Below are 15,984 nucleotides of genomic sequence, written 5' to 3' on the forward strand. Positions count from 1 at the left end.
GGCCCTACTCTTCTTCTCCTCCCCTTCAAGGGAAGAGTGCGCCTCGTCGTCTTCGGACGAGGCATCTGGTGCAACCTTGCGCCGGAGACCCTTCCTGGTCTCCGTGGCCTTCTTTTCGGCCTTGTTCTCCGGCACCTTGTAAGGCGCCGGAACCAGCATCTCCGTCAGGAGTGTGGTTGCTGGATCTTCAGGTAGCGGAGCCGGACAGTCAATCCGCTCCGCCATCTCCATGTAATCCTATTTTGTCAGCATGGTGACTTAAAATCCTCCCATGAATATGCTGGGAAAGGTACATCTTGTGATGTTTAGTGAACTTACCGGATTGGCGAGTCGCGTGGCGCTGAGTCCGTGGTCCTCGGAAGTGGGAGGAGGAACTTTGCCGGTCTTAAACAGCACCTTCCAAACGTCCTTATGCGTCGTGTCGAAGAGCTCATGCAGCATCTGGTGTTCGGCCGGATCGAACTCCCACATATTGAATACTCATCTTTGACACGGGAGGATCCGGCGGACGAGCTTGACCTGGACCATGTTCACAAGCTTGATCTTCTTGTCCCTCATACTTTTGATGCAGGTCTCGAGTCCGGTCAGCTCCATAGGTTCGCCCCAGGCCAGGCCCTTCTTTTCCCAAGGGGTGAGCCGCATGGGGATTCCGAATCGGAATTTGGGGGCCGCCACCCAATTGGCGTCGCGTGGCTCGGTGATGTAAAACCACCCTGATTGCCACCCTTTCACGGTCTCCACAAAGGAGCCATCAAGCCATGTAACGTTGGGCATCCTGCCCACCATGGCACCTCCGCACTCCGCCTGCTGGCCACTAACAATCTTTGGCTTCACGCAGAAGATTTGCAGCCACATGCCGAAGTGGGACTTGATGCGGAGGAAGGCTTCGCACACGACGATAAACGCCGAGATGTTGAGGACGAAGTTTAGGGCTAGATCATGAAAATCTAGCCCATAGTAATACATGAGCCCGTGGACGAACGGGTGGAGTGGAAATCTAGTCCGCGGATGAAATGAGGGAGAAATACTACTCTCTCCCGACACTTTGGGGTGGGGGTGATCTGTCCCTCTGCTGGGAGCCTGTGCGCGATGTTTTCGGCCAGGTATCCGGCCACCCGAAGCTTGGTAATGTCCTCCTCTATTATGGAGGAGGCCATCCACTTGCCTCCCGCTCCGGACATGATGCGAATGGTCCTATGGAGAAGGTGACAACTTGGGAGCTGGGGCTCGAGAGTGCGAATGGATGAGCAAAGGAGGAAGAAGGCATGGGTGAAAACGGGAGATCCTTATCCCTTTATAAAGGCAGTGAAAAATGTGCGCCTCCCCACTTGCCTGTTGAAATCACCCATTCTCTAAGCGCCACGATTGATGGCATGGTTGGGTTACCCATACCCGTATTGATGAGAATCCCACGATAAGGGGACACAATCTCTACTTTGACAAGATGTGCCAAAGAAAACGCCTCGCAATGTGTGCGGTAGCTGTTTGTGAAAAATGGTTCGCATAATGACCGGGCCGTGGCGTGATGTCACCCTACGAAGATTTGTCAGCAGATTAGATTTGTGGGTTATTGTTCTCTCTACGGTGGTATGTGAAATTTGTCTGGCAGAGCCGGACATGACTTAAGTGTTCAAAATTTACCTTGGAGTATTCGGAGATGGAACCCGCCTTGCAATGCCGAAGACAATCTGCGCACCGGACTCATCATCATTGAAGGCTGGTTCAGGGGCTACTGAGGGAGTCCTAGATAAGGGGGTATCCGGACAGCCCGACTATATACTTTGGCCGGACTAGTGGACTATGAAGATATAAGATTGAAGACTTCGTCCCGTGTCCGGATGGGACTCTTCTTTGCGTGGAAGGCAAGCTTGGCGATTCGGATATTAGATCTCCTTCTCTGTAACCGACTCTGTGTAACCCTAGCCCCCTCCGGTGTCTATATAAACTGGAGGGTTTAGTCCGTAGGACAAGAACACTCATAATCATAGGCTAGCTTCTAGGGTTTAGCCTCTATAATCTCGTGGTAGATCAACTCTTGTAATACTCATATCATCAAGATCAATCAAGTAGGAAGTAGGGTATTACCTCCATCGAGAGGGCCCGAACCGGGGTAAACATCGTGTCCCTGGTCTCTTGTTACCATTAGCCTTAGACGCGCAGTTCAGGACCCCTGAGGGAGTCCTGGATAAGGGGGTATCTGGACTGCCGGACTGTGTACATCGTCCGGAGTATAGAAGCGTCAAGGTACAAGACTCAAAACTTCGGCTCTTGTCTGGATGGGACTTTCCTTTGCGTGGAAGACAAGCTTGGCGATCCGGATATTATGTTTCCTTCCTTTTAACCGACTCCATGTAAACCCTAGCTCTCCGGTGTCTATATAAACCAGAGAGGATGGTCCTTAGAAGGCCGATCACAATTACAATCATACCATCATAGGCTAGCTCTTAGGGTTTAGCCTCTACAATCTCGTGGTAGATCTACTCTTGTATTACACATATCTTCAATATTAATCAAGCAGGAAGTAGGGTTTTACCTCCATCGAGAGGGCCCGAACCTGGGTAAACATCGTGTCCCTTGCTTCCTGTTACCATCAGCCTAAGATGCACAAATCGGGACCCCCTACCCGAGATCCGCCAGTTTTGACACCGACATTGGTGCTTTCATTGAGAGTTCCTCTGTGTCGTCGCTTCGAGGCTTGATGGCGTCTTCAATCGTCAACAACACGGTCCAGGGTGAGACTTTTCTCCCCAGACAGATCTTTTGTTCGGCGGCTTCGCACTGGGCCAATTCGCTTGGCCAGTTGGAGAAGATCGAAAGCTTCGCCCTTGGCCACCAGATCAGGTTCGGAAACTTGAACTACACTGCAGATATCTGCGGAGACTTGATCTTCGACGGATTCGAGCCTGCGCCAGGGACACCGGAGAGTAACGACGAGCACGGCCTAGACCTGCTGTCGGACAACACTCGGGACATCATCCCCGCAGCAGCCCTGGATCTAAATCCAGGGCAGGTTGCGTTGCCTATGGACGGAGGGCTGGACCCCGCCCCACAGGCCGCACGCTTATCGGTGGTGGAGCCGAACACTGGTCTCACCTCTGTGGAGGCCTGCAACCCTGGGCCCCCAGACTCATATCTGGCTGTTGGTCCTGGTCCGCTCACTCTCGAGCCAACCGAGCCAGGTTGGGCTCCGGTAATGGAGTTTACTGCTGCGGATATCTTTCAGCACTCGCCCTTTGGCGACATGCTGAACTCATTGAAGTCTCTCTCTTTGTCAGGAGGCTCTGGGCCAAACTATGTCCGGCTCGAGTGGGAAGCAGGTGACGAAGAAATTCGCTACCCACCCACCACCCATTTTGTCGCCACGATCAATGATTTAACCGACGTACTCGACTTTGACTTTGAAGACATCGACGGTATGGACGACGATGCAGGAGACATACAGGAGCCACCGCTCATAGGGCGGTGGACAGCCACCTCCTCATATGATATATATATATATGGTGGACACTCCGAAAGAAACCAATGGCGATGAGGCAACGGAGGATAACCCCTCCAAGCAGAAAGCAAAGCATGGGCGTCGCGAGCGCCGCTCCAAGCTCCGCCAAGGCAATACCGGCACCGGAGACGATAATAATCCGGACGGTGCCGACGATGAATACAACGCCGAACAGCCCGCCTTCGAGCAGGCCGAACAGGATGACAGGCATGACAACCCAGATGAACAGGCGATGGATGGGTATCCGGAGGAGGACAACTACATGCCCCTCTCCGAAGACGAGATTAGCCTCGGTGACGACGAGTTCGGTGTACCCGAAGACCCCGTAGAGCAGGAGCGCTTCAAGCGCCGGCTTATTGCCACTGCGAGAAGCCTGAAGAAGAAGCAGTAGCAGCTCCAAGTTGATCAAGACCTGCTCACAGACAGATGGAGAGAAGTCCTGGCAGCCGAGGAATATGGACTCGAGCGCCCCACGGCTGACCGACCACCTCAAGGTCGGGACAAAACGGCATATCTACCGAAATAGCAGCCCGCACCCCCGCGCCGGTTTACTACGGCCCGGGGCAATACTCAGGACCTGCGCGATAAACTGGATAACGCCGCAGGACAACCAAGATCGATCTACGGATCACGGGGGCGCGCTGAAGCACATGACGATGACCGTCATACCGGATACACTAACAGCAAATCCGGCTGGGCCGAATACAACCAGTCAGACGCAGACGGACTGCGCCGTGACATAGCCCGGCACAGAGGCGCCGCACACCCCCTCTGCTTCACTGATGAAGTGATGGATCATGAATTCCCTGAAGGGTTTAAACCCGTAAACATCGAATCATACGATGGTAGAACAGACCCCGTGGTATGGATCGAGGATTTCCTTCTCCACATTCACATGGCCCGCGGAGATGATCTACATGCCATCAAGTATCTTCCCCTTAAGCTCAAAGGACCTGCCCGGCACTGGCTAAACAGCCTGCCCACAAATTCCATTGGCAGTTGGGAAATCTGGAAGACGCATTTCTTGACAACTTCCAGGGCACATATGTGCGACCTCCGGATGCCGATGACTTGAGCCACATTACTCAACAGCCCGGAGAATTAGCCAGGAAATTCTGGACTCGGTTCTTAACTAAAAAGAACCAAATAGTCGACTATCCGGATGCCGATGCCCTGGCGGCCTTGAAGCACAATATCTGTGACGAGTGGCTCGCCAGACACCTCGGCCAGGAGAGACCCAAGTCCATGGCAGCTCTTACGACACTAATGACCCGCTTTTGCGCGGGCGAGGACAGCTGGTTGGCTCGCAGTAGCACTATGCCACATTCTGGATTTAGATGTCCGGGGCAATAATGGCAAGCCACGGCGCAACAGACACAAGTGACGGAACAACGATGACAACACCGAGGATACGGCGGTCAATGCCGGATTCAGCGATCCAAATCTGGTCAGCGGAAGAAGCCATTCAAGCGTAACAATCAAGGACCGTCCAGTCTGGACCGTATACCGGAGCGCTCGTGCCAAATTCATGGCACCCCGAACAAGCCAGCCAACCACACCAATAGAGACTGCTGGGTATTTAAACAGGCCGGCAAAATAAACACCGAAAATAAGGACAAGGGGCTACACAGCAACGATGACGAGGAGCCCCGGCGTCCGAACATGGGGGGACAGAAGAAGTTTCCTCCCCGGGTGAAAACGGCCAACATGATCTACGCCACCCACATCCCCAAGCGGGAACGGAAGCGAGCGCTACGGGACGTATATGCGATGGAGCCAGTCGTCCCCAAATTCAATCCATGGTCAGCTTGTCCGATCACCTTTGATCGTAGGGATCACCCTACTAGCATCCGTCACGGGGGCTCAGCTGCATTGGTTCTAGACCCAATCATAGACGGATTTCACCTCACAAGAGTCCTTATGGACGGAGGCAGCAGCCTGAACCTGCTTTATCAGGACACAGTGCGGAAGATGGGCATCAATCATTCAAGGATCAAGCCCACCAAAACCACCTTTAAATGTGTCATTCCCGAAGTAGAGGCCCGTTGCACGGGCTCTATAACATTGGAAGTGGTCTTTGGATCTCCGGATAACTTCCGAAGCGAAAAGCTAATCTTCGATATCGTCCCTTTCCGCAGTGGTTAGCACGCCCCGCTCGGGCGAACCACATTTGCTAGATTCAATGTGGTACCACACTATGCATACCTCAAGCTCAAGATGCCAGGCGCACGTGGGGTCATAACAGTCAACGGAAACATGGACCGCTCTATCCGTACAGAAGAACATACTGCAGCCCTTGCGGCAGAAGTACAATGCGGCCTCCTGTGGCAAACCACCAATCCGGCGATGACAACTTCAAGCTCCGTCAAGCAAGGGTGGAACACCGCGCGGCAAGATCAACATGCACGACAAGAGCAGGACTAGCAGTGTGGCCTCCGCTCAAATCCCACCAAAGCAGCATTCGTGCTACGCGTACACAATTACGCACTCAAAATAACATGGGCACAGGCGGAGGCATCTCAGTGGCTCAGTCAACAGTACGGTATCGCTTAGTAACCTTTCCATTTACCCTTAAGTACATTGCTTTAGTGCAACTTCTCCAGAATAGCCGGATTATCGGACTTACATAGGAGAGTAAAGCCAGGAGGCAACAGGCTTTGGGCACAGCAGGAAACACCCAGGTGGAATCTATTTACGATTGTTGTTCCTGCTTTATCTATCTGTACGTAGCCTGCCTCTGGATAGGATATGTCAACTAATCCTATTTGTCTCCGCTTAATTCATACATTGTAAACATACGCCTAAACGTATTATTTATCAATGGGAGACCATATGTAGCGTCAGCTTAATTATTTTTATTTGAGCATTTTTTATAAATGTCTATTTAATTTTGCATCCGTACACTTTGGTACTCTTAGTTTGCCAAGGGCTTCTTATGGCGCCCCATAAATAAGGCAAGTCAAGTCCGAACACTTTCAATAGTGCGGCATCCCGAACTTATAGCATTATATGCATTAGCTCTAAATCATGTCTTGGGATACAGTTGGGATAGCCCAGATCCCTTGTTTTGGTGCCTTACGTTCCGTCAATTCGGCTAAGGTAGCGCAGGGAGAACTACTGCGATTGTGCCCTGGTTTTTCCGGACGAGCACCTCAGTAGAGAAAGCACAAAACTATCCGACATGATGTGGCGAGAGACTGGTCGCTGTTCAAGTGGTCTTAAATCCTTAAAGATTTTTCCGCTTTAGGCGTTAATTCGGATTTGTCCGATATAGGCGTGTATAGCGCCCCAATTCAGCCTTCCAGATTCTAGGGGCTTCGCCGAAATTTAAAATGGTAGACTTCTATGGCTAAGTGAAGGTTATAAAGCCGCATAGTCCGATTGCCTTGTTCGCTGCGCTGGACACCTCCTTAAGGGACCAAACATTTGGATAAAGAGTGTCCGGATTTTCCACGAACACACAGTACTAGTTACATGGGGGCGGAAGCCGACGACTGGCCTACTTTCAGAATTTGATAAACAGCCACACAGAACGTGATATTTTAAATAACAAAAGCGCTACATAGCGCAAAGTAACTTCGTCGTTAAATTACAAACATGACAGAAGCGAATTCATTCAAAAATTATGTCTTTGGTACATTCATCGGCCACGAGGCAAGCACCCTTCATAACGCCATCATAATACTTCTCGGGGATGCGATGCGGCTTGCCCTCTGGCGGCCCGTCCTTCACCAGCTTCTCCGCATCTAGCTTTCCCCAATGCACCTTGGCACGGGCAAGGGCCCGACGGGCACCTTTAATGCAAACGGATCGCTTGATGACTTCCAGTCACGGATAGGAATCCACCATCCGCTTGATCATGCCGAAGTAGCTGGTGGGCAGAAGCTCACCAGGCCATATCCGGACTATGAGATCTTTCATAGCCACTTCGGCCGCCTTGTGGAGTTCGACCAACTGCCTCAGTTGGTCACTCAGATGCGTTGAATGTTCGGCCCCAGCATACTAGGACTAGAACAACTTCTTCGTTGAGCTCCCCTCCTAGGCACGGTAGAACTCTGCGGCATCTGATACGCTGCGTGGCAGATCTGCGAATGCCTCTGGAGAGCTTCGGACTCGGGTAATTAAAAGAAACGCCTCCTCAACATGTTTGCTTTGCATAAAAAATTTCTTACCCGCCGCTATCTATTTGGCCTCCTAGATCTCCTGCTATGCCCTCTCGGCTTCGGCCTTGGCGTATTTCATATTTGGAAGGGCCTTCGCAAGCTCGCCCTCTTTTGCTTTCAGCTTATGCTCCACGTACTCGAGCTTCTTGCCGAGCTCCTGGAGTTCTTCTTGTACTTTGCCCACCCGGGCTTCTTGCTTTTTGCGCTCCTTGTGCTCCAAGGCCGCTTTGTGTTCGGCCTCGGACAGTGCCTTCTTGAGAGACGCTACTTCGGTGGTGGCCTCTGTTACCAAATTACAACGCTTCGTCGTTAGCATAATCAACTTTTATTTATCATTTATTATATGAGGGGAATCATTCACCTTTGCTCTCCTCGAGCTGCCTCCTCGCGAGGCCGAGCTCTCCCTGTGCCCGCTCCAAGTCCTGCGTTAGGCCGGCGATCTCGGCCGTACAAGCAGCAACGGCCAAAAGCATAGCCTGTTTATTCACATTCAAACTTATTGTTAGACTCCTGTGGATTATAATTGACCCTCCGTTTGGTTTATCCTTCCGAACACCAAACAGAGTATCAGGGGCTACTACCTATCGGGTGGTAATTTCATACATTCTTACTTACCTCAAAGCCTATTAGTAGGCTAGTGCACGCTTCGGTTAGTCCGCTCTTGGCGGACGAAACCTTCTGAATCACCGCACTCATGAGAGTACGGTGCTCTTCATATATGTAAGCGCCACGAAGTGCTTCCAACAGACAATCTGGCGCCTCGGGCGCAACGGAAGTCCTTGATACAGACGGCCCTCCCTCCCTAATGAGGGACTGCCTGCCTGAATCTGGAACCACTAAAGGCTCTGGGATAGTGTTTGGTTGAGAGTCCGCTTACTTCGGCTCTCACCAACACGGTCCGCGGGGATCTTGAACCCCGTGAGTCCGACATCTGGGACGCCGCCTTGAGGCGCCTCCAGAGTCACCTCCCCCATCTTTGGGAGCCTTTGGGACAACACCTCCGTGTCATCCGCGGGCCAAGGAGAAGTGGCCGTTGGGAGTGAGTTCATTGCTGACTCACTCAGGGACCCGTCCGAAGACGACACTTCGGGATGGGCCCTGGCCGGACTGCATACAAGTTCGGCGTTATAACAAAACTATGAAGCAAAATTACGATGGAGTGCGGACACTTACGATCGCACTAGGGGCTTCTTTTTGGGAAGCCACCCTTCCTCGCTATCGCCGGTGGTGGTGGAGTAGTCCGGAAGGGACACTTTTCCCTTCTTGGACGTCCCAGTCTCCCCCATCGGGGCGGCCTTCCTCTTCTTACCTCCCCCGACACGGGGAGGTGGTGTTTCTTTTTGTTCCTCCCCGCCTCCGCGGGAGGAATCTGTCTCGTCGTCGTCAGATGACAAGGGTATGACGGCCTTGCGCCAGGGGCCTCTCTTGGTCCCCTGGTCCGCCGTCTCAGGCCCCCCATCCTGTCCGGATAGGGCGGCCTCCTCTTCCCTTCTTCCCCTTTAGGGGAGGAGTCTTCCTCGTCCTCTTCGGACGAGGCTTCTGGCGTAGCCTTATGCCGGAGACTCTTTCGGGTCCCCGGAGCCCCCTTGTTGGCCTTCTTCTCCGGCCCCTTGTAGGGCACTGGAACCAGCATCTCCGTCAGAAGAGCATTAGTTGGGCTTTCCGGCAGCGGTGCTGGACAGTCAATCCGCTCCACTGCCTCCACATACTCTTGAACAAATACACACAGTTGCTTGAGGTTCCCCCATAATTATATTGGGAGGGACTGAATTCGGTGATAGCCCTAGAACTCACCTGAATAGGTTGCCGTGCGGTGTGGAGCCCGCGGTCCTCGGATATGGGAGGAGGTACTTCAGAAGCCTTGAACAACACCTTCCACGCATTTTTGTGCTTCATGCCGTAGAGCCTCTGAAGCGTCTGGTGTTCGGCTGGAATGAACTCCCACAGATTGAATGCCCGCCTTTGGCATGGCAGAATCAGGCGAGTGAGCATGACCTGGATCATGTTGACAAGCTTGATTTTCTTATCCTTCATGCCCTTGATGCAGGCTATGAGTCCGGTCAGCTCTGTAGATTTTCCCCAGGACAGACCCTTCCGTTCCTAGGAGGTGAGCCGCATAGGGGTCCCGGATCGAAACTCGGGGGCCGCCGCCCAGTTGTTGTCGCGCGGCTCGGTGATGTAGAACCACCCTGATTGCCACCCCTTCACAATTTCCGCAAAGGAGCCGTCAAGTCAGGTGACATTAGGCATCTTGCCCACCATGGCTCCTCTGCACTCCGCTTGGTGGCCACTCACGATCTTCGGCTTCACGCAGAAGATTTGCAGCCACAAACCGAAATGAGGCTTGATGCGGAGGAAAGCCTCGCATACGATGATGAACGCCGAGATGTTGAGGACGAAGTTTGGAGCTAGATCATGAAAGTCTAGCCGGTAGTAGAACATGAGCCCGCGGACGATGGGGTGGAGTGGAAACCCCAGTCCACGGACAAAGTGGGCGAGGAACACGACCCTTTCATGGGGTCCTGGAGTTGGAATAACCTGCCCCTTGTCTGGTAGCCGGTGTGCTATGTCTGCGGCCAAGTATCCGGCCGCCCGAAGATTCGCAATCTTCTTCTCTGTCACGGTGGAAGCCACCCACTTGCCTCCTACTCCGGACATAACTAACTGTGCGAAGAAGACCTGGACTAGGGCGCTGGAACTCGAGGGGGCAAGAGTATGCGAGGGAGGAAGAAGGCGTGGGTAGAAATGGGGAACTCTTATCCCTTTATAGAGGCGACGAAAGCGGTGCGCCTCCCCACTAGCCTGTTGAGAATCGCTTACTTCCCAAGCGCCACGATTGATGGCACAGGGGGATTAACTATACCCGTATTGATGAGAATCCCGCGATAAGGGGACATGATCTCTGCTTTGACAAGACGTGTCAAGGAAACTGCCTCGCAACACGCGCTGTAGCTGGTTATAAAAAAACGGTTCGATCTGATCGAAATGACATATCACGTCGTCTAAAAAGTTGTCAGCTGAAGTATCATTCTCTCTATGGTGGTATGTGGAGATCATTTTGCAGATCCGGACACGGCCTACGTGTTCGATAATAACCTTGGAGTATTAGGAGGAGGAACCCGCCTTGCAATGCTGGAGACAAGACTGCGCGCCGGACTCGTCGTCATTGAAGCCTGGTTCAGGGGCTACTGAGGGAGTCCTGGATAAGGGGGTATCCGGATTGCCGGACTGTGTACATCGTCCGGACTATAGAAGCGTCAAGATACAAGACTCAAGACTTCGGCTAGTATCCGGATGGGACTCTCCTTTGCGTGGAAGACAAGCTTGGCGATCCGGATATTATGTTTCCTTCCTTGTAACCGACTCCATGTAAACCCTAGCTCTTCGGTGTCTATATAAACCGGAGAGGATGGTCCTTAGAAGGCCGATCACAATTACAATCATACCATCATGGGCTAGCTCTTAGGGTTTAGCCTTTACGATCTCGTGGTAGATCTACTCTTGTATTACACATATCTTCAATATTAATCAAGCAGGAAGTAGGGTTTTACCTCCAGCGAGAGGGCCCGAACCTGGGTAAACATCGTGTCTCTTGTTTCCTGTTACCATCAGCCTAAGACGCACAGATCGGGACTCCCTACCCGAGATACGCCGGTTTTGACACCGACAACCCCCTACCCGAGAACCGCCGGTTTTGACACCGGCAGCTACTACCTGTTAATTTCACTTTCCACTGCTTTCCTTGTAATTTATTCTCACCACCTCCACCCAAATGCATTTGTTCATATTATCTTACATTACATGAGGAGATCGGCTCTGACCTGCGTAATAGACTAACCACTATTGCAACACAAGAAACTATTTCCATTCGTTCTCTTATGCAGATTGTATCCCTCTCTGAAATGCCAGATCGGTGATGCATTGCTGGAGGTCAAGCTTTCTCAACTAAGGCCGCATACTCCACCATGTACAAGCAGTTGATGATCCTGCACTGAACTTGGTATGGTCCTCCAGGGTTCCAATCAGGGTCAAGATATTTGGATGGTTACTGCACAATGACAGACTAAACACTAAACCTACACAAAAAGACCATCATACAGTTAGATACGCGCCTCAGGTGCCTGCACCACACAGAAGCATGCCTACACCTGGTCCAAATGTGCCCCAAGGCAAAAGCTATTTGGAGGGCAATTGGCATCAGACCAAATTGCAATGACATCAAGCTCATTTGAAAAGCCAACTTCCCAACACACATCCCCGAGTCACTCCATACTTTCATGATGTTGCTCTTTCTCTCGAAGATCTGGGATGCAAGAAACACACTTGTTTTTAGGCAACTCCAGCTAAGGTTATCTCAAATGTAATTTCGGATATATTTTTTTTCTAGTCTTCGGCCTCGTTCGGTTTGGAGGAAATCAAAACATAGGATTTAGGAATAGGACACGAAGTTGATAGGATGGAATTTGTCATCCTAAAGAATTGTCTTGCCCGTTCCTACACACAAAATGAGTTTTTAGTGGATGTGTAGATTAATTCAAAAAATAAAAAATAAATAGTATTCCTACTAAATCCCAGTGCATGTTTCCTACAAACCGAATGCATCTATACAAATTTCTCTGAATCTTTGTTCCTATGCTTTTCTATAAAATTCCTGAGGAGGCCTTCGGAGACTTAAAAAAAAAGCTTGGATTTTGTGGTGATGCCAATCTGTTTTCATGCGCCATAAAAAAACAGAAGAATCACGTTTATACATGTAACAATTGCCACAACTCCCAAAGGTCAGTTACCAGTACCACACTGCTATCTTAGAACCACTAGTGAAAAAGAACATGTAAAAAGCTCGCTCAAAAATCAAAATCTCTCAGCACTTTAGTACCGCCGGCTCTGCATAAGCTGGCTCATCGAGTCGTACCCCAGCGCGCGGTGCAGCAGCAACGGCACCTGCTGCTTGCCGCCGCTCCTGCTCGCCGCGCGTTCCAGCTCACCTGACCCGGACACCCCGCTCGTCAGGCGCGCCGGGCCAGCGATACCCGCGGCCGCGGGAAGCGCCACCTCGAGCACTTCCTCGCACCCGCCGCACCGCAGCCTGACGTTTCCCCTCCTCCTGGACGGCACCGCCGACGTGGGCGCATGGAGAAGCTCGGAGCACCCGCCGCAGACGACGAACGGCGCGCCCCCCAGGACCGGGAGGCAGTGGCGCCTCCTCCGCGGCCTCGCCGCCCGCCGCTCGCCCCGTCCGCTGGACGACGACGCCGACGACGACCACGAAGCAGAGCCGGTGCTCGAGTAACCGTTCTGGCGCGGGCCACGTGCCGCAGCGTCGTCGGCGGGAAGCTCCTCCGCGAGCCGCGACTCCAGCCGCCGGAACAAACGAGAGTCGCGCCGCGTCACCGCCCCGCTCCCGCCGCTCGCCGACCGCGGCTGCAGCTCGATGTTGGCGATCATGCCCCGGAGCTTGTCCAGCGCGTGCAGCAGGTCCCTTTGGAACGCCGGGTCCGTCAGGGGCGACGCAGTGGCAGCGGACACGCTGGCAGACGTCCTGAGCTCCCTAGAGCTCAGCGCTGATTGCCGGAGCTGCTGCCCGGACGACGCGTTTCTTGACGCCTCCTCAGGATCGGAGACAGAGAAGTCCCGTCGACGCAGAATGCTCGGGTCGGAAGCGCTCGACGCCCGCCTCGTCCGCCGAGACGACGCTCGGAGCGCATCGACGCGACTGTTCGCCGGTACTCGAACCTCGTCCTGTCCATCCGAGCCAACGAGGCCGTCTTCGACGCCCCGAGGTAGGAAGCTATTGCTCCGAGGTTTGCCGGTCCGTGCTGAACCGAAGCCTCTGCACGGCGACGGCGAGGAAGCAGCCGCAATCCCCTGGCTGTTGGCATCGGAGTTGGAATTGTAGCCGCACGAGAACGGAGGCTGGTCGCCGTCGACGTCGATGACCGAGGGCTGCGTAGAGGAACCCTCGAGCTCGTCGGAGAAGACCGACTCGGTGTCGACGGCCGAGAGGATCTCCAGACTGCTTAGAGCGTTGTCCGTTTCATCGTCCGTCGGCTCCGTGTTCTTGCCTGCGGACAGAGGCAGAAGCAGAACCGAAGCAAATTAGAGCGGAACTCGACGGCGCGCATGTGTCGCACGGTGAGTATGCGGCGCACCTCGGATCGGAGTGCGGCATTTGGTGCAGTAGTAGATGGCGGCGGTGCTGCTCTGGCAGATCATGGCGCGGCAGTACGGGCACCGGCCGAACCGCGTCTTCGTGCTCCCGGCCGGCATCGCCGTCGTCGTCGCCCCCGCGTGTCTGACACGTTGTTTTTTTGCCTTGGAAGCTTAGACGATGGTTGGAGAGCAGCTACCTACGATTCATTGAATTAGTTGAACAGAAATTAGGAAGAACGTTGGGGTGTCCATTTCGAACCTAGAACAAGTGGTTCGTCAAAATTAAAGAAAAAAAAACTCAACTAAAGGCTTCATTGGCCACAAGGGCCAGAGGTCAACCAGTGGGTTAACTGCTTATGACAGCCCTTGAGCGACAAGTTATTGAATTGGTCATTTCATTCTAGGATATTTCTTCATCAATGGCATTCAGAGAGCAAAGTCAGAACTATATAGTAATCCGGAATGCTGATGTAGATCCTGTGCTACCTTTACCGAGAGAAAAAGAAAAAAGGAATTTTTGATGTTGAGATGAGCTATCACTAGTACGTTCATGACATTGGATTGTTGAGACATAGGCTCAGGAGTCAGGTTAATTCATGCAAAAAAAAAATTATGCAAAACAGTAGGAAGATTCTGAAAAGTGGCACCACGAGATTCCAAAGCAGCAAGCAAAGACAGGAAATGAAGAACAGGAAGACGCACCTCTCTCGTTCTCAGAGCTTCTCCGGTTTTCCACCTCTTCGTGGGCTTGTCCGTGAAAACATAACACGGTGCCTCTATGGCGGGCGGATGGATTTCTGAAACGTGAAGACAAAGGGAAGAAGAAGTAGGAGGAGGACGAGCTCCCAGCCAGAAAGAGTCGTCCTCCCTCGAGACAGCAAAGATACAGCACTCCGAGGAAGTGCTATTTTAGTAGGTGGCGTACGTGGAAAGAAGTGGCCATCATTTGGTTGTTGGAATTGGAACACATCATGCAGCTGCTTTAAAATTGCAAAAGAACCTTTTTTATAGTACCTAAATTCTTAAAAGCAAAGCTTTGCTGTTTAGACTTCCCGAGCAAAAACTATCGCGAGCCGTTGGATCGAAATCGCGCGCTCGCGCTCGCGTCCAGGTGTTGCCTGGTCCAAACCGCTGCCAAGTGTGTCCCTGTCGTCCCGTCGCGTGGGTCCCGCCACTAACCCCACTCCATCGCACCCCTTTCCCAACCCACTCCATCGAACGGCTTGCATTTCGAAAACTACAGAGCTCTCCCCATCTCTCGCTGCCGTTTCTCTCCTCCTCTCTCGCCGATTTCTCGCAACCAATCCACCTCTCGCCGGCGCGATTCGGTCTGATTCTCCGTTGTGAATACGCGGCGGGGCAGTATTCGAGGTAGGAGGAGGCGAGGGAGGCGTCGGAGGGCAGCATCTGTGGCCGCAGGCTGCGGAAATCATCGCATCTGCGGCTGCAGGTTGCAGATGCAGCGGCTGCCATCGACGGCGTGGTGAGCTGTGGAGGGAAGAGAAGGCTAGGGACGCGTGGTGGTGGTTTTGCTGTAGTGGCGAGGCGACCTTCAGCAACCGCCGCTCGGCTCTCCAGTTCGTGACGCGGTAAGCATGCCCCGCTTTCTCGATTTTGCTTTATACGGCAGGAATTGCTAGATGCGCTCGTCGTTGATATCTCCCCTCGCAAGTGCGTGATGCGGCAAGGCGTTCTGGGTCGTCGTTTTCTCACTTAGTGATGCGGTTAGGGTTGTAGATCTGGGGATCTGGGGATGCAGCATCTTCTGCGTGCGATAGAGATGATGGCGAGGCCGATGTATGACAGGTTGAAGATACTCCGTTGCATAGTTTTCCCCCAATTAAGGTTGAGTTGCCAGGATTTACAGGTTTTTTTGCCTGTAGGTTGTATGGTAGTTGCTAGTTTTGCAAACCGAAACTGCTTTTTCGTCCATGTTCTTAGTTTCTGTAGCCTTGCGAAATATGTGACCCATGATATAGGCATCTGGATATGTTGTTGCATTTGTTTTTTTTCTGATCTGAGTTATGTATTTGTTGTTATTTTTTCCGATGTGCATCGGAAGCTGTTTTTGACTGGCTTATGCCTGGATTTTGTATGTGAGTTTGCAAATATCTGTTTGATGATATCCAAAAAGTCATCTGGATCTGCTGTTTAACGACAACACATTCATCAGTT

General features: G+C 52.5%; 1 protein-coding gene across 1 annotated transcript; it reads right to left on the reverse strand.

The window, feature by feature from the left end:
- Window positions 1-12,361: 12,361 nt before the first annotated feature.
- Window positions 12,362-14,656, reverse strand: LOC119308311. Its single transcript, XM_037584421.1, has 3 exons — window positions 14,512-14,656; window positions 13,809-14,006; window positions 12,362-13,721 (listed from the first exon to the last, which is right to left on the reverse strand). The coding sequence occupies exons 2-3, from the start codon at window positions 13,924-13,926 to the stop codon at window positions 12,529-12,531; spliced, it is 1,311 nt and encodes a 436-aa protein (XP_037440318.1). The 5' UTR covers window positions 13,927-14,006; window positions 14,512-14,656; the 3' UTR covers window positions 12,362-12,528.
- Between the last annotated feature and the right edge of the window lie 1,328 nt (window positions 14,657-15,984).

The sequence above is a fragment of the Triticum dicoccoides genome, chromosome 1B (assembly GCF_002162155.2).
Source record: "Triticum dicoccoides isolate Atlit2015 ecotype Zavitan chromosome 1B, WEW_v2.0, whole genome shotgun sequence".
Classification (NCBI taxonomy): domain Eukaryota; kingdom Viridiplantae; phylum Streptophyta; class Magnoliopsida; order Poales; family Poaceae; genus Triticum; species Triticum dicoccoides.